Source organism: Dromaius novaehollandiae, chromosome 14 (genome assembly GCF_036370855.1).
Source record: "Dromaius novaehollandiae isolate bDroNov1 chromosome 14, bDroNov1.hap1, whole genome shotgun sequence".
NCBI lineage: Eukaryota > Metazoa > Chordata > Aves > Casuariiformes > Dromaiidae > Dromaius > Dromaius novaehollandiae.
The window spans coordinates 10,223,546-10,248,873 of record NC_088111.1 but is presented as its reverse complement, the minus strand read 5'-3'; the positions used below and the strand labels follow the sequence as shown (position 1 = coordinate 10,248,873).

The 25,328-nt window shown below is 39.3% G+C and overlaps 2 protein-coding genes across 7 annotated transcripts in view; both read left to right on the top strand.

Annotated features, from left to right (window-relative positions):
• The first annotated feature begins 1,139 nt into the window (after positions 1 to 1,139).
• On the top strand, positions 1,140 to 21,845 carry CCP110 (centriolar coiled-coil protein 110). 6 transcript variants are annotated; one of them, XM_026112080.2, is made up of 15 exons: positions 1,140 to 1,277; positions 2,053 to 2,208; positions 3,330 to 3,458; positions 4,838 to 6,482; positions 7,477 to 7,601; positions 7,746 to 7,929; positions 9,186 to 9,322; positions 9,788 to 9,904; positions 10,178 to 10,279; positions 10,581 to 10,697; positions 11,190 to 11,269; positions 11,830 to 11,892; positions 12,862 to 12,921; positions 13,499 to 13,581; positions 19,421 to 21,845. In XM_026112080.2, exons 2-15 carry the CDS (start codon positions 2,062 to 2,064, stop codon positions 19,471 to 19,473), a joined length of 3,042 nt encoding a protein of 1,013 aa, XP_025967865.2. In that variant the 5' UTR covers positions 1,140 to 1,277; positions 2,053 to 2,061; the 3' UTR covers positions 19,474 to 21,845. The 6 variants fall into 6 exon arrangements, with proteins under 6 accessions (XP_025967865.2, XP_064376391.1, XP_064376388.1 ...); XM_064520321.1 differs by lacking the exon at positions 1,140 to 1,277 and adding an exon at positions 1,481 to 1,503; XM_064520318.1 differs by lacking the exon at positions 1,140 to 1,277 and adding an exon at positions 1,692 to 1,763 and having other exon boundaries at positions 7,480 to 7,601.
• Positions 21,846 to 22,752: 907 nt separating this feature from the next.
• Positions 22,753 to 25,328, top strand: part of VPS35L (VPS35 endosomal protein sorting factor like) — a 62,148-nt gene continuing 59,572 nt past the window's right edge. Inside the window, exon 1 of the mRNA XM_064520309.1 lies at positions 22,753 to 22,870. Coding sequence (XP_064376379.1) covers positions 22,854 to 22,870 — 17 coding nt within the window. The 5' untranslated portion in view covers positions 22,753 to 22,853. The remainder of the gene's footprint in view (positions 22,871 to 25,328) is intronic.

Sequence of the window (25,328 nt, the reverse complement as noted above, 5' to 3'; positions counted from 1 at the left end):
ACTGTGCAGCAAGGAGGGTTTTGCAACTAGAGGTGGAACAGGCTGTCAGTGAATCTTCTTAACTGGAATTTTTTAGAAAATATTTGTCACATTCTAGCTGATACTAAGCATTATTCCATCTGATAAAATATCAAACTGCTGCCATTCTTTTCTGCCTATGCTTTTGTGCTTCTGGCAGCTGTATCAGAAGAAAAATCAGACATATACAGACACAAAACTGAAATAATGGAATATCTAATTAATGTCTTAAGTTTTTATAAATCTTTTGATAAATGCTATAAGATTAAAAAAACAATAATGCTTAACGTGTTGAAGATGTAATGGATAAAAGAACTGTTTATTGAAAGAATGACAGCTTTACCTTCTCTAAATATTCACAGGGAACTAGATGTTTCCATAAGTCTAAATGAACTTTGCCTAAGCAGAGTGCCAGTAAACAAGCGTCTCTCCTCCACCTGACCGGTCTCATGCAAGATTATTACCTGTTCCTCCAGCTGGCGGGACCTGACAGCTGGCTGCCGCCTGAGGCAGGAGGGATTGGATGTCTGCAGTGACACCAGGATGCTGTCTCCAAAGAATGTGTTAATAAGTTCTCATGTTTTATCTCTGTTATCGCAGTGTATCCAAAGCACCTGATACCTGCTGGCACGCTTGCAGCCCTGGCTGCAGAAAGCTTGTGCAGCTGTACAGCTGTTTAACATGATAAAGGAGCATGGACTTCACCAGGGCTAGTGGGGGAACTCAGGAGGCCTCTCTTCTCCGTGTCCTGGAGACCTAGGGGTGGGAATCACTGGAAGTCAGCGTACTTCCTCAATCTCATCATAGTCCTCTTAAACGGAGCTGCCTTTGTCTTGGAGCTCCAGCAATAATTACGGATTTGTCCTGCAAGTCTCAATTATTTTAAAAGCAAGATTTGTAGATAGAGCGCATATCTTTTCTGAGACCAAATAAAGAATTCTTCTTAATTAATCGGCCGAAGAAAAGGCATGTCCCTACCCACCAGGCTCGCCTTGCCTGCGTCCTTGGGTACCCGCGCCCGAACAGCCGCGGAGGCTTCGGCAGCCGGCAGGACTACCGCTCCCAGCATGCTCCGCTCCCGGCGGCGGCCACGGGGCGTGGCGCGGCGCCGCAGTGCACGCTGGGGCTCGTAGTGCTCGCTGCCCGCCCCTCAGCCCGGAAGGGCCCGCGGGGCGGGGCGGTTGCCAGGAGGCGGCAGCGCGGCGCGGAGTGCCGGGGAGGCGAGCGGGGCGCGCCGGGGGCTTCCGAGCTCCGCGCAGGTACCGGCCGGCGGTGTGGGACGGGGCGGGGCGGGGCCGCAGCGGTTTGGGGGAGCGCGAGGGTCGCGGCGCTGAGGAGCCGAGCTGAGCCGAGGCTGCCGCCAGGGCCGGGCCGCGGGCAGAGCGGGGAGGCCGTAGCGGTTCGAGCGGGGAACAGAGGCGGCGGAGGCCTGGCCGCCGGTCGCGACGGGCCCTGCCAGGTGCGGCGGCTCTCGTGAGGCGGCCGGTGCGTGGTGGTTTTGTTCGCTCTCGGTGGGAGCCTCGGGCTCTGCTTGTGCGAGAGCGTATCGGGGGAGGCAGGTGGGGGGACACGCCGGGTCTCCTCAGCCCCATGTGCGGGAAGGCTGATCTTGCGTTAAAAAGCTGCTGTTTCTCTCTTTTTTATTTGGCTACCTTTTTTTCAGAAAAGAAGGTATCTATCTGGTGGTGATGGGAGACTTCAAAGGTTTAATCTTTGATGGAGTTTTTGGGGATTCTCCGTGGCAGGTGTAGTTCTGTAAACCTTGATTACGTCAGTGCTAGTTTTCTCAGCATATATGTGATGAAACATCTTTTTCTTACAAATATATGCAGATTTTCTGTTTATAAGGGGGAAAAAAAACAGCTTTGCGGCTTTTATTAGTGATAGGAAAAAGAGAGACTTACTTGAGTCATCTAACTTATAATTGGTTTCTAGATATAGCAATAAAGAAAAAACAGCTTTGAGTTAGTTGTGTTGTTGTTTCCCTTTCATGGTCTTGCTAGTACAGCAGCATGATTTTGTCACTCTATGCAGCTTAGTCACATGAAGATGGAGGACTATGAAAACTTTTGTAAGAAGCATTTTTCTAGAATCCAAGAAGAGGCAATAAAAAGAGAAGCCCCTTTCAGTGTTCCGCACAAAAATATCTCGCTCATCCAGTTCCACGGGGTTCCTGTGCTTTCCCCTCTGGTAAGTGGGTTTTGTTGTTGTTTTTGGTTTGGTTTGGTTTGTGTGTGTGTGTGTGTGTGTGTGTATGTGTGCGCGCGTGCGTGCTAACTACGCTATTGGCACTGACTTTGATGTCTGAGGTATCAAATATATATATAAAGCGACAGTGGAATTAGGAAATACTGAGATAGCTAAAAATCTTTTCAGTAAATTTACTGTTCTCATACATTTGTAGCCTTCTCTAATCTCTTTCACATGCTCTTCAATTGTGTTAAGTCATTCTGTGCTTACTCTAAACAGAACCGAACAAAAGCAAAAAAAGCTGTTGATCATTTGCATAACAGTGCAGTTTGATTTCCTTATTTCAGTGACGTGAAATAAGAAAGGCTATCTAATAATGAACTCTGAAAAACATGATATAGTTACGTGTTACAAGATATCGTTTACTCTCCAATGTATCAATTAGTTCCCATGTATGTTTCATTAATGAATGGGTGGATGGTTTTAAATTTTCATAGAAAAAATGCATAATTTGGCTTGTGGCTACCTAATTCTGTAAAACTTTGTGGAACCAACTTTTATAGATTTGGGTTTGTAGATTTAGTTTAATTTTTATCCAGACTACACATTCTAAAGTAGTAACTTGGAAGATTTTGAGATTTTGATTTTTGAAAGGATCTAGAGGAGTGCTGCATAAGTTTTTGTTTAGTCTTTCTGTCTGGATATGTAATTCACCTCTGATTCAAGAGGGCCAGTGCAAGTCTTCTGTAAAACTTAGCGGTTTGAGTACAAGTAGGCAGATTGGTCACAGAGGGTTGTACATGATGCTGAAACTCCCCATCTCCATAGAGGACGGGGAAAGACCTTTCCTGTAGTCTGAATCATTTGAAGCTGGTACTGTAGCATTTAGCGTTCATGGAGACTTTAATATGCACTCTTTTAGATCTATGTTGGCATGTGTGCCAAGAAGGCCATAAAAAAGTATTGCTGCTTAAAAAGAGACTGGTATTTAAAGTGCACAAAGTATCAACGTAGATAGTTCTGATATCTGTTGACTTTTCTTCTTTTTAATTTATTTCTGTAATTCTGTATTGAAATTTGCATTTAGTAATATAAACCGTGCTTCTGACACTGCTTTGCAGCTTAGCCTTGAAAAGAAAAAGGAAATACAGCAAGACAAACAAAAAGCACTGGACTTAGAGATCTGGAGACAGAACTCCAAGAAAAGAGCTTTATTGAATCGTGTTCAGGAGATTCTAGAAAATGTTCAGGTAAAGTTGATCCAGATCGTTATAGCTTTAGAGAAAACATCTCCATATATATATTTTGAGAAAGCATTGAGGTTTAAGTATTCACTAGTATAAACATGAAGTTATTAACAGTTAATTCTCCCAAACCAGCATTTGCTACTATTTCATGCTGTGTGACCTGATTCATTATTTAGCAACATCCTGTGTGTTCGCTGTTAAGTATGGAATTTGCTTTTCACTGCTTATTTTGACAGACGACACCAAATGACTGGCTCTTGCTTTTGTAACTCTGAAATATCTAGATTGTAAAACAAACATATATACAAAAGACCCCCCCTGGTGTTAGAGCAACCAGTTTGCCTTATTTGCAAGCATATAATTTAATCGGAAAATAATCTATATTCAAGTTTACAATTACAGAAGTGAAATTACCTTTGCAATGACCCGTAATTCTGTTGTGCCCTTTATAATTTTAGTGCAGCTGTTTTGTTTTCTTTGCTTCTTCAATGATGAGCTTAGAGGTTTAAATTGGAAAGAATATTAAATATGTCTAATCAAACAGTATAATCTTGCTTTGTAGAGAGCTGTAATACAACCTTTATACTAACCTTTATTAAACAAATACAGTTAACATAGAATTTGTCGAGTTACTAAGGTGGCAAACAGCTTATTCAGTTTGTAGTGTTTACTGGAGCACACATAGCAACAGTCATCTGACTGGGGATTTGAAGAGCAGACCAGGAACATATGTTCAATATAAAAATAAGTTAGCTTTTTTTCAAGTATGTCCCCTTGATAATTGAGGGGTTCTCTCACAGGATAACCTTTATTTTTAGTGTGAAAATCTTTATGGTCAAATGCTTGCTAGAAGCAATGAAAACTTGTAATTCATGATTCTGGGTTAAGTAAAAAAAATGAAAAAAATGTTCTTATAGTTCCACTAGTTTCACTAGGAATTATTTTGATTTGTTCTTAATTAAGCACTAGGTTAAGCTATATTCAGTGCTGAAGTTTTTCAGTTATTCTTATTTAATATAATTTTTTTCATATTTTAAGAGAAATCTTGCAAGATAACTTGAAGTCATAGAATTATTTGAGGAAAATACAAATTACCTTGTGAAGAAAAGAACGTCTTTGAATTCAGATCCTTGCTATCACTAAAAAGTCTGAGTGGACCATTATTCAAATTTATATTTTAGTTTCAGTTACCTTTTTCTCATTTCAAAGGGCTCTGTATTATAAGTAATTTGAAGGAAATTGGTAACAGTTGAAATGGACGTTTTTATTGCTTTTAAGGTGACAACATTCTGCTTTAAGTGCAGGTGAAACTTTGACAATAATCTGAAAATCAGAAGAGATTTCACCTAAAATATGTGATATTATTCAATTTTTCTTTGCAGATCAGGAAAACATGTAGTGTGAGTGACTTGAACATGTGGGAGGCTGACAATACTTGCCCTGATTCAGAATCAAAAGCCTTGACTGACTTTACACCTCCGTCAGATGTCAATTTGTTGTGTTCTCCTAAAAGGCGTGGTTCCACAGAGCTTGAAAAGACATCAGAAATAATGCCATCGAATGGCACTGGGCAGGTGACATCAAGTGTGACAGAAATAGTTAAAGCTGTGGAAGAAAATGTTTCTTCAAAGCAAAGTGAGAGTCACTTCCCAAAAGACATACCTTGTCCAAAGACTGTGACTTCTGACAACACAAACAATAAACTTGCTTCACAGGCTTTGCAAAACTCGGAGAGGCCAGAAGTGCCGCTGTCTGATGAGGAGGTCCAAGATCCCTATGCAATGAGTCTTCAGAACCTTCTGAAAAAATCTAGGGAGTACATAGAGAAAGAACAAACCAGACGTAGCTCAAGAAGTAATTCAAAAAGGTGTATGAATGAAAGTCATTCAGATAAAGAAAATGATGCGGTTAAAACAACTGACTCTGTGAAAGAGAGAGCAAAGCTTACAGGCAGAAGTTGCGCTGCTGCGACACTTGATAAACCTAGTCTTAATAAATCAAATACAATTCTCCAAGGTGCCTCTACTCACACAAGTAACACAAGTACACCAACTTTATCCAGTTTTTCTAAAGTGGATATACCTATGAGAGTTGGAACACCCCCACTGGTGGATTCAGATTCAGATGAAGAATTTAAAAACACTTCTACGTTTGATCGTGACAGTAGCATTATCAGGAGCCTCACAGGCTCTTATGCCAAATTGCCAAGCCCTGAGCCAAGCATGAGCCCTAAAATGCACCGAAGGCGCCCAAGACCGTTATCAATGGGACACATAGTTATAAATAACCCTGTGAATGCTTACGAGTTAAGCCCTAAAGGCAAGGGTAGAGCAATGGACTTGATTTTGCAAGATATTGCTGATAAAAATAATGTGTCTGAATCAGTGCCAAAGTTAATGGTGGATTTTGCTGTGGTTTGCCCTGGCAAAGTTCCTGGTGTCCATAGGAATTCTTTAGACACCTGTGATGGGTTGGTGGTTGGCAGATCAAGTCGACATTCCTTTGGACACTTGGAGAGCAAAGGCACGTTGTCTGCTACGGTGGAAGGACAGGTAGTGTTGGATGGCAGAGGACAATATAAACTGGAGACTAGTACTAATATTGTAGGTCCAAAATTGCATGAGCCATTTGCAGTCAGCCAGTCCATGGTAACTCAGAAGATCTTAGCTGTGAATGAAACCAAACCACCTGGTTTGCTAGAACATGCTAAATGTAATTCTCCAGTAGAACTCAATAAATCTTATGATGTAGAAAATCCATCTCCGCTACTAATGCAAAGCAAGAATAAGCGACAGCAGATAGATACTCCAAATGTTTCCCCAGCAAATGAACAGTTTCTAGAAAATGGTTTTGAAAAGGTAAAACGTAGACTGGATTTGGATGCCGACAGCTCCCAGAAGGAAAACAATCCCTATGTTTTAGCAGTTGGAACGGAAGAACAGGAGAAGCAGTGGTTGCAAGAACAAAAATACCCTGTGGGATCAGTTTACGTTGCCAAAAATGCAGTCTCTGATAGTACAGCAAAAGGTAAAAGATTTTCTGTAATTGATTTTTTTTAACTTATTTCTCAATGTTGAAATCTTTCAGAAGATAAACAATGATCATTACAAGTGTTATACTCACTGATGGTTCTAGGTATTCATATATTGAAAGGTAAAAGTTCTGTTGAATGTTGATTACCTTTTTCAGTAATCTCGTTATTTCTGTAGTTTTTAATTAATGAAAAATTCTGAAATTCAGCTTACTACTTGAGCCTTTTTTTTAACTGCTGCAGAATGACTAGGGTGATTTTTGATTTACAGGTCTCTTGGAGTTCAAAAGCCCTATAAAAGCTATTCAGTAACAAATACTTGATTGAACAATTTGTTTATGAAGCAACATCAGATAAAATACTGCTTTTCAGTTTTGCAAATTCTGTATCTACTCTCAAAGATATCGTTTCATGCCACAATTGTTCTCTTTTCATTTGAATGTACAAATTTGAATTTCATTGTATTAAGGAAATAATATCTTACTCTGTTGGACCTAAATAAGACTACTAGAAGAAGAGAGATCCTGTGTAAATTAAAAGAAAATACCTTTTAACAAAAAATATCTTCTAACAGATAGGGTGCAAATAATTACATTAATATTTTCTTCCAGTTCAAGACTAATTGTTACATCTGTATGTGTCTTTCTCAAGAAAAGCCCAAGTGGCATAGATGTTTTAATTCACTCAAGCAAGCATAGGTATACTGCTCTTAGAGACAGGGGTTTTTTGTGTGCGTTTCTGTGTTATAGTGTAGGTTCAGTTGGTGTTACAGCTGTTGCATCCACATGCTTATCTCATAAATATGAACATTTTGAAGGACTGCAGTAACTGGTAAGGTTCTTCGCAATGCATAATGGAAATTCAATATCAAAGAAGTGTCTTTTCACTGATGATGTAAATGCATGATGTTTAAAGTATATATTTCTATGATAAAGAACATGTAGAAAATGTTGTAATGCTTGATTCTTCATAATGTATGTATCTTCTTAGAAGAGATTTTAAAAACAAAAATGTTGGCCTTTGAAGAAATGAGGAAGAGACTTGAAGAGCAGCATGCACAGCAACTGTCAATTCTGATAGCCGAACAAGAGAGAGAACAGGAGAAATTGCAGAAGGTAAGGCAACAAGAAGAAAAATTCCAAGCAAAAGTAATGTGTGTTTTATTGTAGTTTGTCAGGAAGCAATTGCTTTTAAAATAAATATTCTATTGCTCTGATGAATTAGAAAACCAGTTTTATAGCTAATTTCTTCTTTTGCAGGAATTAGAAGAGCAGGAGAGAAAGCTGAAAGGAAAGAAAATTGCTACAACAGAAATAGAAATCTCCAAAGTGAATATTAACAGTAGGATGGAGTTGGAGTGGAGAAAAAAAAGCGAAAGTGGCTTGCTGGAAAGTATGCAGTCTCAGATGGAGGCAGTCCATAATGCAAACTCTACCAGCATTGGTAAAAATGGGAGGATAGAATATAGATTAAATGTTGTGGTGTATCTTGCTCTGCAGTATTCAACTGGATCAGCTGCCTCGTTGTAGTGATAAGGGCAGTGCTCCTGTCTGAGTCCACTTGTCAGTCAGGCTATTTTGACAGCTGCCACCTTCAGCTGTTGGCAGCATGTGTAAAACAAATCTTTGTCTAGCTGGCATTCAGCATGTTTTCAGCTGTGCTTGTGCTATCCCATGTATTGCATCTGTATATAATTGTTTTAGGGTGTACTTGAAGAAAGCAGGATAAAAGCAAGCTGATACGGTCAAGGATGAGGACATAGATTTGGCTCATGTCACAGAACATTTGTCTTCATGCCACGCAGCTGCACAGTAGTGAACTAGGTATAGTCCTTGTATAGGAGGATTAAAAGGGCTCTGCCAACGGATCTGCACTGAAAGGAAATACAGCTCCAGCTGATGGAACACCCCTCCCCTGATCCAGAGCATTATGAAATGTGTGTTTTGTCTTCTGTTTAGTCAATTTTGCTCTGAAATGGATCAGAAGTAACTAGATTGCTTTTTGGCTGTAATTGACCTTGTGAAAGAAGCTGCTACCTTGAGTTGTGTTTCTTGACTGTATTAACATGGAGAGACTTAACACTTCCTATCAAACATAGATGGAGATTTGGTATTTTAACAGGCAAAAGGTAAAAGAACCTTTGCTTGAGAGTAAAATTGATGAATTCTACATACTCATACTTTATTCATCTTTAGAATCCATGTTAAAGCCACTTTTTTGAGATGCTTTGTGAATAAGATTTTGGGTAGCAATTTTAATGGTAGGCAAGGTGATCTACTTGATACTCTTTCATACTGTAGCAAAGGGGCATTCCTCCCCCCAGTATACAAGTATTATATTATAAATAATTATAATCCTGCCCAATATACAAGTAATAATACAAGTATTATAATATACAAGATTATAGCAGTACGGGGAACCTCTTTTCTTAACCCCCAAAAGGCTTCTTGACTGAAACCAGAGTTAAAGTTGAAGTCTATGTATCTGCTTGACTTTTATCTGCATTTATTGTTTTTTGTGGAGTGTTGTTACATCTTCTTTCTTAAACAAGTGTAGTGATCATCTGTGTTTGTGTATACACACACACACACGCGCGCACATATATTTATACATCTATATATGTATGTACATAGAAATATGGTTATTATTTTATGGGCAAAAGTCTGTGTGTTGAACAGTATATTCTCCTTTGCATACAGGTTTTGCTCATACTACACCAAACGCCTTTGCTTCAACAAGTGAAACTTCATTCTTTCTCTGGGGCCCGTCAGGAAGTGGAGTTATAAAAACCTCAGTATCCAGGCCAAGTAACAGGATCAAAACTAAGTGGACTCAGGTAAGGAAAAATAAGGTTTACTTATAGCTTAAGAAGCTATCTGTTTTTTGCAAGGCACAGGTAACTGTATCATGGCTGTGCCAGAGTAAATCTTACAGAAAAGTTCCAATGTCAATTTAGATTATACAAGAGAACTCTGTGTGTGTGTATATACATATATATTTGTATATATATGTCTTGTCTAATCTAAGTGTATATATACACACACACACACACACACACAAAATATATATATAATATATTTTTCTTGTTATTCATATGAGCAAATAATTGTATAACAATATATAACTTCTGCTATTAATTAGTATTGTGGTTCTATGGTGGGTATCTCTGGCCTAGCCAGAAGGTTTTACCCGTATCAGCATTGTTTCTTACTTGAAAGCTATGTCACATGATTGATGCTATTTGAGAAATAGTTCATAACCTTTATAGAGAATATTTAGAAACTGTTTTCTTTCTTTTAAGGTTTTCAGTCCAGACATACAAATAAAGTTCAGTAAGATCACTGCAGTGGCAAAGGGATTTCTCACTCGTAGACTCATGCAGACAGAAAAATTGAAATATCTTAAGCAAACTGTAAAGGTAAGGAGATCAGCATTTTATATTATCCCCTTGTTTGTTTTTGCTCCTATCTTCAACTGACAGATGAAATCGTGCATTTTCTGCAACGTATAAATTCTGCTTTCAGGAGAATTTAAGAACATGTGTCATGTGAACATGTTTAGGTGTTGCATTGCTCAGTAACAAGCCCAAGTATCAAGCCCAAGGCCAACAAAGAGTACAAAAATTTGTAATGATTCCTTTGTTGTGAGGTATTATGCTGAATGCTTGACCTTATCTTTCTCTCTTCTCCAGGATACTATGGAGTTCATAAAAAATTTTCAGTCAGAAGCCCCATTAAAAAGAGGAAGTGTTTCGGCACAAGATGCATCCCTCCATGAACGAGTAATGGCTCAGGTGATATAATTTAATTTTTTTTTTTTTCCCTTCTCCAGCTATTCTGCTTTTGTAAAAGGAAGTTATTTTGGGATGTCTGATAACATAAATACCTTTAGAGTGGTTTTGTTTAAAGTAAAAATTTTGAAATATGGCTGTGAGAAAAAATTCCGTTTTTGTTCTGATGTATTAAGATGGATTTCAGAATTATCTCTTCAAGTGTCTTGTTTAGATTGAAAGTGAGAAGAGTTTGATAACCAAAAACATGGGAAAGTTAACTTGACTCAACATTTTATTAAGATTTTAATTATTCTCTTTCCAGCTGCGAGCTGCTCTTTATGATATCCATGACATTTTTTTTATAATGGAGGCATCTGAAAGAATGAATATTCTGCGTCATGATCGCGAAGTTCGTAAAGAGAAGATGCTCAGGCAAATGGTGTGTTATAATTAGGAGAATGTAAACTTTCACATGAGTTTTAAATACTGAACTGTTATTGCTTTCAAAAGATTTATTTCTGAACCAGTAAAAAGTTTAAAATTTTCATTACTGTTGTTTAGTTATGCCTCTGTAGGTAACTTACTTGAAAAGGGGGAAAAAAAAAAAGAAATCACCATAGGAGATTAGTATCTTCAAACTCTTAGTGTGCAGAAGTATACAAATAGAATGAAAACCATGGTGGAAGTGATAAGAAAGAAATTCAGACTTTAGATTAAGGCTTCTTTATGACACACAAACCTTTTAATCTGATAATAGAAGGAAGTTTCTTTGTTTTTTTTGTTTTTTGCCATTTTTTGTTCTTTTAAGAAGTTGAATGTATCCTGAATGTAAATTTTGTACTGAAAATGTTAATATCTTTCAAGTAAAGTCAAATGGGGTTAAGTTCTATAAAAGTAACTAAAATTATTGTATGTTCTTTTGCTTTTTTAGGATAAAGTAAAGAGCCCGAGAGAGAGAGCAACGCTTTCAACAGCTACACAAAAATCTCTGGATAGGAAAAAGTATATGAAGTATGTGCAGTTCTCCAGGGGTGGGGGTGTGCAATAGGATGGTTAGGAGGAGTTGGAAACAGTGAAACGAAGCTCCTGATGAAACAGCTTCTTTGCAAACTAACATCTTTCTTAGGAAGAGTGAATTAAAAGTTCCTTCAGATGTGTGGTGTGTTACTACTTGTAGTAGCAGTTTTTGTTAGAGATTTTATCCATACAAGCATGAAGAAATGTTTGCTCTAAGATGCTGTGTTTCAGGGGTGAGCAAAATGATCATTGTGCATTTAGTTTATGATTGATTTTGTAAATTAAGTGCTGCAAGTTTTTTCTTCAGTCATGCCAAAGTGCCTGGCAATAGAGATACTTAGAGTATCTGTCACTAAAGTGCTCTCTGGTAGATGTTATTAAGCAACACAGTCGAGAAAACAGTTGTATTTTAGTTACTCGTGAGTAAAAAGTGGTAATTTGTGATATTCTGGCAGTAGATATAGATTGTCAGAAGTTTTCTCTTACGGTTTCTCTTTAAGACCTGCCTGATGATTTTATACTTTAAATACATTTCAATACTTTTGTTTGTCTAGGGCTTCAGAAATGGGAATGCCAAGTAAAAAAATAATCATAAAACAAAAAACTCCTGAAAGCCGGTGAGTGAAGATTACTTGTATTAGAGTGATCTTAGGGAACTGTCTAGATCCTTTGGTCTGTGTCGCTATTTTGCCATCAATCAGCTCACTTCCAGCCATTGTTATGAAAGACAGTAATGAAATCAGATTCAGCATGATCTAAGAAAGGGGTTTATCAATTTTTATGAAGTGATCAAAGAGTTCTTTTATTTTCTTCAGAGTCAGTTCTGGAATTTTATCATCTTCAGAAATTATTTGTTTATGGCTTTAACTCTATTTGGTCAGGTTCAAGGTTTCTCTCTCATATTAGCATCTCTTAAGCTTTGGTTTGAAACTCCTACTTTTTTAATACCCTTTACTCTGCAGTGTAAATGTTGATGTATTTATCTGTAGAAAGCCATCAGAAAAGGAGTGACTTTCTATCTTGAGAAAAGAGTTCTTGCTTCTAAATCATGTGATTGCTTAAATCACAGAAATTATATTGTTCAGTACTTGCTGTTATGTGTAGCACTACTGTCTTGTGGGTGAGGTGTGTCTGCACCATTTTCTGCTATAAGAAGTCTGATACCTGGCATCCCTTAAACACAGTTTTTATTTTGTGCTTACCCAAGAGTTTTGAATATGTGCTATCTACTAATACATTTTAACTTTCAATGATTAGTTTAAACTATCTAATTGACCAGCACCCCCCACCCCCACCCCCGTATGTGTCCTTTTTTTCCCCTATTAATGACTAGGAATCTGAGGCACTGTTGGGGGAATAGTTTCCTGGGTGTTCCTTTGTTTGTTTGTTTTAAATAGCTAGGGAATGTAGTAGCTCTATTCTGGAATCTTAATTCCTGCTGCTCTTGCCTATGTGTCATCTGCATTGCAGAGCCTGTTAGTCTGTCTGAGATTTGTTACATGAAAGATGATGCATAATTCAGCATACTTATGAGCTTTTTATAAAAAGAAGGTAAAAAGCACTAACAGAAGTTTGTGTTTTAACAGAGTACTTCAGCCGAATCAAGGACAGAATGCCCCAGTTCACAGACTGCTTTGCAGACAAGGGTAAGAGCACAGTGTGTTCATAATGTAGACAAAAGTAAATGCAAAAGCACAGTAATTTCTGAATAATATTTACACATACTGGTGCAACTGTTGTTCAAAGGCAAAATAATTACTTTTCACAGTATTTTGAGATAGTGCTTAGACTCTTTGTTTTAGCTTATACTGTAAGAAAATACTTAGTGTTTTCATCCTTCTGTGTATTGTCTTCATTTACACTTTTTTCCGGCATTTGTATTTGTAACATTCATTTTCCATGAAGCTTTGCTTCCACTTAATGAAATATAGATATATATAAAATTTAAACATAGACTCTGTGATGCCACAGTATCTGAACTGAATCAGTTTCTTGTATAGAGTTTTAAAAATCTGTACATGGGGGACATATTCTCCTATCTAATGTATCTGTGTAAGCCTTAATAATGTTAATAGGAATTGTACACACATTCAGAAAGAGGCTGTTTGGGACACAGTAAAAATGTTTTCATACCAAACACAATTTGATAGTGTCATTATATTTTTGGATACAGCCTTTTGACTTTGATGCAAGTGACTTATTAACTCTTTTATATTTAATTAGAACCCCTAAGACCTCAATGAAGGGGGTTGAGCAAAATAGAAAGAAGGCCTCAGAAAGCAGAGTGTCTAACAAGGCTGTTTCAGGTGTGTAGAAAACTGGTGCTTGGATCTTATAGTAAATAACTTACTAGTATCAAGAAGAATTAAATGTGGGATATATTGTTTTCTTTTTCTTGTGCACCTGCTTTGCTATGTCTTAAGTCTAACCTATCTCTTTAAGTATGCACTGGTAACTTAACTGACCACTTTCAGATTCTATAAACATAAACGTATAGCTCATTTACTTTCATTCACCAGATGCTCAGTCAAAAAAAGTTTGCCAGGTATATTCACTATAACCATTTGAGAAGCTAACAGTTGTCAGACTAGACATGGATAAGAATCTCAACATCATTTGATTCTTGGATCTCTACACAAGTGCAACTTGTCTTCGAAAAGAAGCCTATGGAGAGGACAGGAAGGACGGTTTCAGAGCACTTACCAACAGGCATACAGTCCTAGATTAAAATATATACAATAGCATCATACAAGAATGTTTTGAGTATTAATAGTCCATTTTAAAAGCAGAGTATTCTTATGTTTGCATACAGACATTACTGGTTGGTTACCCTTTTATTAAAAAGGTTTGAGAGCAGTGCCAAACCTCTGTTTTCATTCCACTAAGGCATAAAGTGAACAAATCACTATGAAACATTTTATGCGATTTCCATTTTTTAAGTCGATTTTAAACAATTTTAAAAATTATAAGTCACTTTTTCTTTTGATAAGTTAATGTTTGTCACTTAAGAAATTTAAGATCTTAATTATACTTTGCTCTTAAAGGAGAGTTCTACAAGTTGAGCAAAAAAAAAAAGGTAGGAATTTTTGGGCTCAAGAAGGAATATTATAACATAGTAGATTTTCACCTGTTTTCCATAGTGATCTGAATTATCTTTGTGTATAAAGTATCAAACCTTTCCTGTAAGGGAAATTATTTATTGTGGGCCTGGAGCAATGTCAGGGAGCGTATCTGTGAGCTTAAGTGGAGCATGTGCACTGCTTAGTAAGACCACATAAAATGTGCTGTTTTACCAGAAGTTTTTCATAGTACCTTGTGAAGCCAGGAGAAGTATCTGTAGTGATGTATAGTAGGAAACCATGCATACACAAACCCGTAATGTTTCAGTTAAAAAAAGAGGTCTGGGGGAAGAGAGAGGAGAGAGAAAGTAAATGTTGAGGATACAAACAAGACTTACTTCTTTCTCTTCTGATGCCTATTCTCCTGGCAGTGCTGTCACTGCTAAGGTGGAACATGGTATTGTTTAGCTGCCCTCAGTGGCACTACAGAAAAATAAGCAAAGGTAGTAAATAAGATCTCCAGAATGTAATAGAAAAAATTAAGTATGCAATGTAATTGTAGCAGCAAGAGGTAACCATTAAGGCAGGTTTTTATGTGACAGTTTGCAAGAGTGTATTAACTAGCTAAATAGCTGAGGAAAGCTCTGAAGAATACAGACTACAAAACAGTCAAGAACTCTTCTAGTTACAACATTACAGAAGCTGTAAAAGAGTAATAGTAAAAGAAAAATAGTGAATGTGTGGCATCGATGTCAGGTTTGGCATTTATCTGAGATTTGGATGCCATTCCCAATCTCATATAATTCATGCTCAGTCAATAATAGTCTGCAATGTTTTGCAATTACATCTGGCATCAGACATCAAATTAAACCACCCTCTCTCATTCTGCTGTGTCAGCAGTGTGTGCTGTTTTGCCAAGTGCCTGACTTGAGATAGTCATATTTATTGAAGTCATAACAGTTGATACCTGGCAATGCAAAGGATCTGTTGGAATATGGTTCTAAATTTCTCCTCTCCTTTCTTTATGGCTATTTAGTGAATTTCTGGAAAACTGTTTAATGTCTTCTACAGTGGCTTTCTAGAGCTTAAGGATGATGCGTCTGACCTATTACATGCTGTCTAGTTTTGGTTGCATGGCATAACTTCAACTAGTTTTTGGACATCACGTATGTTCCCATGGCATAATACCGGTACTTCCACATGTTTGTTTATAAATAGGTTAGAATACTTGTACTAAATGAATAATTGAAATTATTAGATGGGGAGCATTGCCTAGACATGAAAGAAACAATTTGCATAATTTTGTGACAATGACAAATACCTCAAGTTAAACGCATTTAAATAGAGCATGGTTTTGCTTGTGTATGGATAAAATGTGTATAGTGAAGGGTTTGGTAATATGTTGAATATTTTTTTGTTTGAATAATTTTTTGTTAGTGATTTTAAAAGTCTGGCTTTGTGAGTAACAAATCTCTTTTCAAGAGATATCCCTGAAAGTCATCTATAGTGAGGCAACAAGTTCTGTCTGGGAAAGACCAGGTACAGAAACTAATCTGAAGTCAATTTGCAAAAAAAAATTAATGGTAAAAGCCAAACAAATGTATTTACTTTTCTTGTTTTACTAAAACTTGTGCATGTCAGAAAATAAGACTTCTAGCAGTGGTTTGCTCTAGGCAGTATAAATATTTATTTATTTTCATAACTATGCTAGTCTGCTATACTTCTATCCCATAATATTTCTATTTCATTTGTTGCCTTCATCCACCCCTAACTTCTAATTTAATTATGCTTATTAGAGGGGCAAAAGGGAGGGAGGATTAGTAGTAGGCAGCTATTCTAAATGTTACTTATCCATTCAAGCTAGACCTACCCTCAGAAGAAAATGCTAACCTACGTGTCCAGCTACTTTCTTCTTTCCATTCTTCTGACTGTTGTTTGAAATTGTGTCCAAAAGTGCTTTGTAGCTCTCTGTAATACCACTCTCGACTGATTGTCGTCTTTTTCTGGTAAGAAAGCATTTCTTTCAGCTGGTGATCCTAAATTTAGTTTTTGTTGTTTTGTATTCCTTCAATCCGAACTTCAGCACTAGAAAGTACAAACTAATAAATCTATAAAGGGCCTTATTTGTTTGATCACACCCAGGCACCCCCAAACCAGAAGTATTCCCTGGATAGTCTGCGGGCTCTGCCAGCGGGGGCATTCAATGTGAGCCAACTGTGTTACAAAGAAGGTGGTTGAGATCAGGCTGCTGCTTCAACTAGACCTGTTTATCCCCCTTGTTTTGTCCAGTCTGAGTGAGTGCTGGGGAAAAGAAATGACAGGGCAGGAGGTGCACAGAGGATTTGTGTGGCAGCAGCCCTTGGCCAGTTGTGGCCTTTCCTGCGTACTTGTCCAGCCTGAGCCGGGAGCAGGTTGCTGGTGTGAGATAGTGTGTGCTGTGAGGTGGATTAGCATTTGGACCAGTGCTTCAGGAAGGCTTTCTGTGTGCAAGTAGCAGGTCACTTGTGTGGCATGGGCGAGAGGCCTCATGCAACTGCTCTGCCCACCACTGAAAAAGGTTGGGTGAGAAGCAAATTCAGAAGTGCTGTAACTCTTATTAAAATCTGGCTTCTTAAATCTCATAGTCTAGATTGCCTTGTTTATTTTGCACTTCTTATACTGTTTCTTTCTCTGGATAGAAATAAATCAGTTCAATGTAATAGCAGCTTTTGAAGTATATGCATTATTTAATAGTTAAATGTAACTTGTGCAATAACATAGATGAGGCTAATGTAGAATTAAACCAGTGCATTATTATGACACACTGAAAATAACTGGCTTAATTCCTGTTGAATTCTAGATTGCCAGGAGGAGGGAGAGAACTGTTTCTGTGCTATCTTGATTTCTTGTATTTAACAGGTTGCATGTGGCTATTGAGTTATTCTGCAGTTATCCAGTTATTTCTGGTTTGAAACATGTCCATTTATTTCCTAGTAATGAGAAATCCTCATTAGTGATGGATAGATTTGAAGCTATCCACTGATTTCCTATATGTGAAATTTTTATTTAACTTGGAGTGCACATGAGGAGAATTAAGAGCATAATGTTAAATCACTAAGAAAGCACCATGCCTGTCAGCTTGGTTGTTTTGTCCTGTGGGATCACAGGTGAGCTGAAGCGTACAGTGCTGGAGAGCGTTGGGCCAGCAAGAATGCCTTTTGTGTAGTGGGAAACAATTTTCAGGTATGAGGAATCCTGCTGTGGTAAGGTCTTTGTGGGCGCTTCCAAAAACTGCTTGGCACTGTGCTGAACATAGTAGCTCTTGAACACCTGTAAGTAACCACTGCAACTGTCTCATAAAAGGGGTAACTGAAAATCCTAGAAAGGACTGGCACTTTCTCACATTTATTTAATTGGCTGGTACTTCTTTCTTTTCCATGGCTGTCTTCCATTAACACCACTCTGCTCCATGTGGCATGACTTTCACTGCTTTGTATAAGTGTTTGCTCACATTGCTGGACACTCTGAATAATCTCCTGTTGAATGTTGAGTTGTGTTACTTTTTAACAGTTACTTTTCAGTGGAAGATGCTTGTGCTCTGCAGTGTAGAGTGCTATGGATTTCTGAATATATATAAAATATAGCCATATGTGTGTGTATATATATATTTTGCTTGTGGAGGGAACACACCTTTTTTTACAGCTGCCCTTCTGTAAGGGCTCTGCCTGATTGCCTTATCTGTACTGCGTTTTTAATTCTGGTTGTGTATGTTGACATATGGAAGCCTACAATAGTTGCCTGGGAAAGATAGTTCAGTTGTATTAGGATTTGAGTATTCTGTGGCATATATTTTTTACGTTTTTTCATAGTTTGTTGAAGTCTCTTACTTAATGCTTGACAGTTAAATTATTGTTAAGCTCTAGTTATCTGACAGTATTACTGATAGTTAACTACCATATTACCGATAGCTATAGCTGTCAGTTAAAGGGATGTGCCTGATGGCATGCAGAGTGCTCTAAATGAACAACTCCAATAATAAAGCTGTTGAAGAGGCTTTGGCAAGTGGAGTCTTTAGGATGGTGTGGATAGTGCAGGACTTCTCTGTGCCCTGTGCCTTGCAGAAAGGCCAAGCCCTCGTCATGGCAGCGCCCATGCTTTGTTCCACCAGATCTGGCTGCCTTGCTGCACCCCTCTCTTCCCCCCAGTTCAGCAGCTGTTTTAGCAAGGAGTCCTTCCCATCCGCAGCTGCTTTCACAGGAAGCTGAGTCCCAGAGTGATGGGGAGAAGGAGCTCACCTCTGAGGGAAAAGAATAAACTATCAGTATGAAACTCTGCGTTTTGCCCTTGGCCTACCAGTTGCTTCCCTCTGGCTGGCTCATACTTCCCCTCTGAACTGAGGGAAGATTCTTCAGGTTGGGGGCAGTTGCTAAACGTACTGAACGTCTAGTTGAAGAGAGATCCGTCTTTCTGTGTGGAGGTTTGTGAGGAAGAATTTAGGCCTGCGCTCCAAAAAACCAGTATATTCAAAAAAAAATAGTATTAAAAGCTAGTATAATCTGAAATAGTTAAAAACACAACCATATAATGTTGATCTCCTGTGCTTTGCATTATTCTTGCTCTGTCTCTACCTCTCTTGTTTTTTTAACAGGGGGGAGCTGGGGAAAAGGAAAGAGTTGTCTTAAATATGACTTTTATAATATTTTTGTATTGCTATTTTTTTTAAGTAGTACATGGAATAGCTAAAACTTTTCTGCTGTTTTAAAGTATCTACATCTACAATTCACAAATTTTTAGAAGATAAGAAACTAACACTATCAAGACGGAGAAAATGACAGATAAAAGTAGATGGAACAGTCACTGAAGAAGGAAATACTGTAATGTGTAGTTACTGTCAAACCTATTTGTAGCTTTAATAACCTGTTTTTATGTATGCATTTGTAAGGCATTTCACAAATAAATTATGAAAACTGTCATTTTAGAAGTAGCTACTGGATATATAATCTTAATTTTTTTTGTCCTTAGCTTTTCAGCTTTTTTTATTGGATAACCTGTTACAAAAAACAGTACTATCAATTGTAAAATGCTAATGTTTCTACTTCATTTTTAGGAGCATATGCAGGAAGAACCCAAAGAAAGAAGCCAAATGTTGTGACAATTTAAGACGACAGCACTCACTGGGATAAAAAGGCTCCTTTTTAATGATGGCATTCTCAGCATTGATTAAAATATTGCATCTCCTATACATATTTATATATATATATATATATATAAAAATGACAAGCATACACTTTATTTAACGGGTCCAGCTGCCGACATGTTAATACAATCATATTGAAATAATGAAGGACCACAAAGTTCTAATACTTGTGAAAAATTGCATGTTAAAACCTATTATGTATTCATACTGCTGTGCACACATAAGATTCATAATGTTATGCTATTTAAAGAAGACCATAGGGCAGCATTAAGTTAATTTATGACTTCTTTACACTTCTCTAATTCTTCTATCTGTCATGTGCTTTTTATATTACTTAAAATTGCAATTTCTGTATATGGCTGCCACCATAAATAAGGGCTGTGTGTGTATATTTAGTTTTATACCATAAAATAAGAGCAGTTAAATAAGGGAAAAAAATAATTTCAACAAAACAGAGCTCTTCCATCAGTGAATTTGTAAGCAGCCTTTCTGAATGTACTTTATACATGTATGTGCTTACCTCAATTCAATTACTAATTGCCTACATTTGTTGTGTATTTCTGCTGATTTGGACAGACATGGACCAAATTAACTGCTGGACAGACAGATGTACTTTTGATGACTGTACTGAAGTTGCACATTTATACGTGTGGTAGATCAAAACACTGTGCCAGAAGAAGCCTAGGATGTTTTTTTTCCTTGCTGTCTACTGCATTTTCTTATGGAAATAATTTTTGGCCAAGATGAAGAGAGAAGCATAAATTCAACCAAAGTTTAAGAAGGCAAGATTTCAGTGGTTTTACCACTTCAGATTTGTAAATGATTTGTCCATAGTAATAATTCACATATGTGATGTTTTGTTCATGACAGTCACAATTTTTCTGAACAGTTTCTTTTCTGTTGTGAACTAACAGGCCAGAAATCATGTTTCCTGGTTTCAGGATAAAAGCAAAAAACAAAACCCAACGAAAATACACTTGCATTTCCAAAAGTCTAACATTAAAAGATCATGCTCATATTTTGCCTTGGTCTTTCTACTCATAGATATAAACCTTCAATTTGAGGGGAGCAGAATTCTGTAACTCCTATCTTTTAATGAACTCCTACAGACAGGCTGTTAACATTTGAAGTCAAGTAGAGAAAAGCTCGGCTGTGTAAGTCTTTGCAGTGCTTACTGCTTTGCTCTGTAACAGTAGTACTAGAGAAAGGATTGCCTAAATGTGAAATAGGTTGTATTTTGTTGTTTTTCCACTATAAATACAGCATGACACCCTAACTTCAGAGGCTTTGTAACATGTTGACACTGGTGTAAGAGAAATGAGACTGACCAAAAATTTCATTGTGTTAAATAATCTGAACACCAAAGAGGAACATTAACGGTAGGATGAAGGCAGTATCTTCAGGGGAAGCAATGGATAAATGGGCTTGCTTGCGCAACTATTTCTGATGTTCATCTACAAATAAGTCTGTCCCCTGTGGCTTGTTACATTGTTAAAAACAAATGTTTCATACTATGCAGTATGTTACCTGAATTGTGTACTTGGAAAAAGGCAAAAATACCACTTAACCAGCTTGAAGATTGACGCTGCTCAGCGGCTCTTTACTGTGGCTTTTTTTGAAGGCTTTCGGGTGGCTCACCCAGTGGTGTAAATCAAGAATTTACACCAGTGGAGGACCTGCCTCCTTCATTTAAATGCTGTGGTTCTTTAAAATTTCCACCGTAATACAGAAGATGTCTGAGACGAGCATCCTGCTTTCCTGTAGTCATCAAAGGTCTCAGAGTCCTCGACTTTCCTTTGTTTGGATACTCTAGAAATGTAAGTAGAAAACATTTCAAGAGGAAAAAAGTAAAAATGACAAGTATAACCTGTTCTCTCAGAGTGCAATTTAGTTTGCTGTTGGTATATCATTGTTAACGATTGATGTTTTTAAAAGATGCTTTATGTGCTGTATTGATTATTAGCATAGGTAATATGTTGATGTAAAAGTAGGTTTAGTTTAAATGTTAGTAAAAATGAATGCTTACCTTCTGTTCAGGTTTGTCATCTAAACCTCTTTACTTCATGAATGTTTCCAGTGTGTATAGTAAAACATTGTAGCTTTTTTTTTTTTTTTTTTTTTAAGTTTTATGCGGCCTTTTTCTTGACAAGTGCCAGAATGTGTTTTTGTACTTGATATGTTTTGTATTTATACATATTTAATTTTAACTCACTTCTTTTGTGTGGAGTGTAATATCATTATAAAAGTGTATTTATTTTTGTACTTTATTTCATTTTCACCACTCTTGCATTTTACATAAATATACTACATAATAAACTTTTAATCTTAAAAAAGATTTTTTTTTCCTTTTTCTGAATTGGAAAAAATCACCTGAAGTAAAATTAGGATGCGTGGCCTTCCACATCACAACTAATTGTAATTTTTAACGGTTAATAATAGGTGTTGTTAAGGAGTGACACTTCCCTACTTCCCATGGCATGCTCTGGCTGTGTTTCAAAATTCAGGTTTGGCTTCTAATGATACATTTATCCCTCTCAGAAATTTCTTTCTGAGAATTTTCAGCTTATTGTTCTTTTACTACGTACTTTGTGCTTGTTTCAAATTCAGAAACAAGTGTTCTGTAGCTATCTGTGATTTACAGTGAATTGTTTGTGCTGTAAATTCACGCTTTTTATGAATTTAGGGGGATAGATTTGCAGGTGACTGAAGTGCAAACCGCTCTGAATAAAACTTGAAGTACAGGAGAAAGGTTCAGGGATTGGTGAAGTTACCAGTCTTTTCAGGGTGTGTGCTCTGGGTTGCTGTTGCTCCATTTCATCACCTTGTCCTGTGTCACCCGGCGCAGGACCGCGGTCGCGCACCAAACGGGCACCCACCGGCTGCACTCGGTGCCTCATTTTCAGTGAATTTGTGTTTTCAATGCACAAGTCTCTATTTTGGCCTTAGGGGGGCAGGCATTGCCCTTTTATTGACTGTTTGGCTGTTGCCAGATTGTGCAACGAGATTATTAAGAGGTACTGTTTCCACTTTTTGTGATTAACACACTTACAAATGGAGCGGCCTCGGTATTCAGGGTCACGCAGGCTGACCGGTGCGTGCGGCACGCCGCGGCAGTCCGGGCTGCACGCAGCACAGCGCGGTGCCCCCTTACGGGAGACACGGCAAATAACCAAAAAGCTCTTCCCCCACCCGGACAGGAGCTCGGCGAGGCGGGAAACGCCGGCTTTTCGCGGCGGCTCCCCGCCGCCGGCCGAGCCGCCCGCTGCCGCGAGAGGTGGGGCGGGGCGGCGAGATGGCGGCGGGAGGCTGGGCCCCGCGCGGCGTCAGGTGACGGGCCGGCAAGATGGCTGCCTTCCCCTGGTGAGCCCGCCGGGCCCGGGCGCGGGGAGGGCGCCGAGCCGCTCCTGGCCGCCCGAGGCGTCGGGCAGGGGGGCGGCCGGGCCGGGCCAGGCCAGGCCGGGGAGCGGGGCTCCCCGGCGGGCGCTGCGGGCGCCGCCGTCCCCGCGGCTGCGTGAGGGCGGCCGCTGTCCCCGGCGCCCCTCACAGCCCGCGGGGGCCGGGCGGCTTCCTGGGGCGGCCGGCGCCTTCCCCGGGCGGTGGCAGGGGGCGGCGGGCCGCGGGGGGAGCCGCCGGGGTCCGCGGCGGGGCACGAGGCGGGAGCGAGCGGCGGGAGCGCTCGGGAGAGCCCGTGGGCTGACTCGATCGCTCCGGTCTCTGGAGGTGGCGGCAGGGCGCCGCCGTCGGCCCGCGGCAAGGCCCTCGTTTCGCCCCGGCCCCCGCGCCTGCGACGGCCTCCCGGCAGCGACGGAGGTTTCTGTCCGTTGGATGTAAATGTGCCGGCCGCGGCCTCGCGGTTGTGCGTGACCGCCCGGGAGCTCGTCGGGAGTAACCTGTTATTTACTGCTTTTGGAAGACTCGCTCTCCTGAGCCTGGTGTTCCTTCAGCGCGTTAAACCCACCCGACCTCCAGGTTTTGACTTGTTGTATACCAGGGCGATCTAGCAATCCCATCTGACGCAGAACCGATAAAAGTAATGTGCTGCAATTAGAGCTGGATTACCAAAAAGACTTCCCCATATGTATTTTGTCCTGCTGGAAATCAGTTGGTTCACTCCTTCAGGCCATTAATGTGTGAGCAAACTGTTTAATAAAAAGCAGAAGTAGTTTGTGGCTTTAAAAGGTTCATTGTTAATGAAACATGTTTTATAGCAATATCAAAGCTATGCTTTTTCAAATAAATTCTCCAGGGTGCTAGATACTTTGAAACCTGAATTTGTGTGACTGAGAAACGCTGAAGGTGTAAGACAGGTCTGGCGCTCACGTTAGCTCTCTGCAGGAGGTTTGGACCCCTGACCGTCACTGTTCATTTTGAGGGCGCTAGTATGGATGTAGAGTCTGTGTCTGCTTAGTGACCTCGCTGAAACTGCGAGGTGTGTGGCTGCAGTCTGGAATTTTAGCAGTACCAAAATATAATTAGAAACCTAAGAACTGCAGTCATGAAGCTGACAAATCGGTTTTTATGTAGTGCAGCAGCTGGATAGCAGGGTTCTAGTAAGGAGGTATGGTGCTGCTGCTGTTGTAGTGGTGGCCATGGTGGAAATAACGAACAGGAGTCAAGTGTCTGAATGCACGCTCCTCCTCTAGTTTGGAGGATATTGTCATGCTGTAGGGCTGAGGAGATCACTGGCTATTTTTAAGCATTGTTGGATACTAATTTTAAAATGCTGTTTTGCAGATTGTTTTTCTTTAGGCTCATTAGTCTACATACCAGAAAAAAATAAATAGCACTCGTCTGTGCTGAATAAAAGGAGCTTGCTTTAACATTAAACATTAAAACTAAGAAAATGATTTAAAATTTTGTTAGAGTAGAAAAAATCCACAGTCCATTCTAAAATGAACAGATTTATATATAATTTAAAACTTAGGGCTGGAATTCATTTTTGTAATAGCTTTTCTTCGTCACACTCTAGAGATCTTGCTTGGGTTTATGTTTAAAGTTTCAGTAATCGTCAGTATATTTACTTGTAACATGTACTTCATGGTATTAACAATACCGATATACGTCTAGTCTTGTAACGAGAGGCTGTTCCAGGGTGCGTTTTGCTTGTTTGCACTACTCATAGGCTTTTTTAAGTCTTTGCTTTAGGATAAACGCTGGCTCCGGGTGGTGCGTGCCTCGAAGGTGTCGCATGGCTGCGAGGGGAGGTGTAGCGTGGAGCCCGGCTGGGCTCCTCTGCCGCCCCGACACGCGCTCGTGCGCAGGAGCGGGCGCGCGGGGAGGTCCCGGGCTGCAGAGTCTGGGCCGTGTGCTGAGAGGCCGCTGTAAGTAAGCGGTAGGAGGAAGCTAGAGAAGTCCTGGGAACAAAATCAACAGGAGGAGAGAAGAAGGTTGGCAGTGTGACAGGTGTTGAAGGTGTTGCAGCAGACCTCGTGGAGTGGTGCCCAGTGTTGCCTTAGATTATAGTTAGAGTAGAATTAATTTGGGGCTGGGAGCAGTATGTCAGGTGTGAGCTCCCAGGAGCATCTTTCTTTGCTGTTTGGAAATGTCTGCAAAGGAGAGGTATGCAGAGACTGACAGAAATGCAACTCTAACAGGGTAATAGAAACGTTTTAATTAGGAAGCCAGAAAGAGTTTGTTTGAAAGATTTTTTTTTTAATTCAAATGTTAACCCATGAAGCAAGTGAACAAGGAGAATTGTTGAAGCACGGGAGAATAGTAAATTAAAGGGAATATACATGTATAAAGAACAGGAACTGGTGATTAAGGAAAAAAAAGGAGCAGGCTTGTGGACTTCACTGGGCTCTCTCTCCCGCTCTGC

Excerpts from the sequence above, each read along its gene's own strand:
- CCP110 (XM_064520317.1), top strand. The coding sequence starts at position 1,707 with ATGGGAGACTTCAAAGGTTTAATCTTTGATGGAGTTTTTGGGGATTCT. Across the intron at positions 7,602-7,745 it reads AACAGGAGAAATTGCAGAAG|GAATTAGAAGAGCAGGAGAG; the intron begins GTAAGGCAACAA and ends CTTCTTTTGCAG. Across the intron at positions 13,582-19,420 it reads GTCTAACAAGGCTGTTTCAG|GAGCATATGCAGGAAGAACC; the intron begins GTGTGTAGAAAA and ends CTTCATTTTTAG.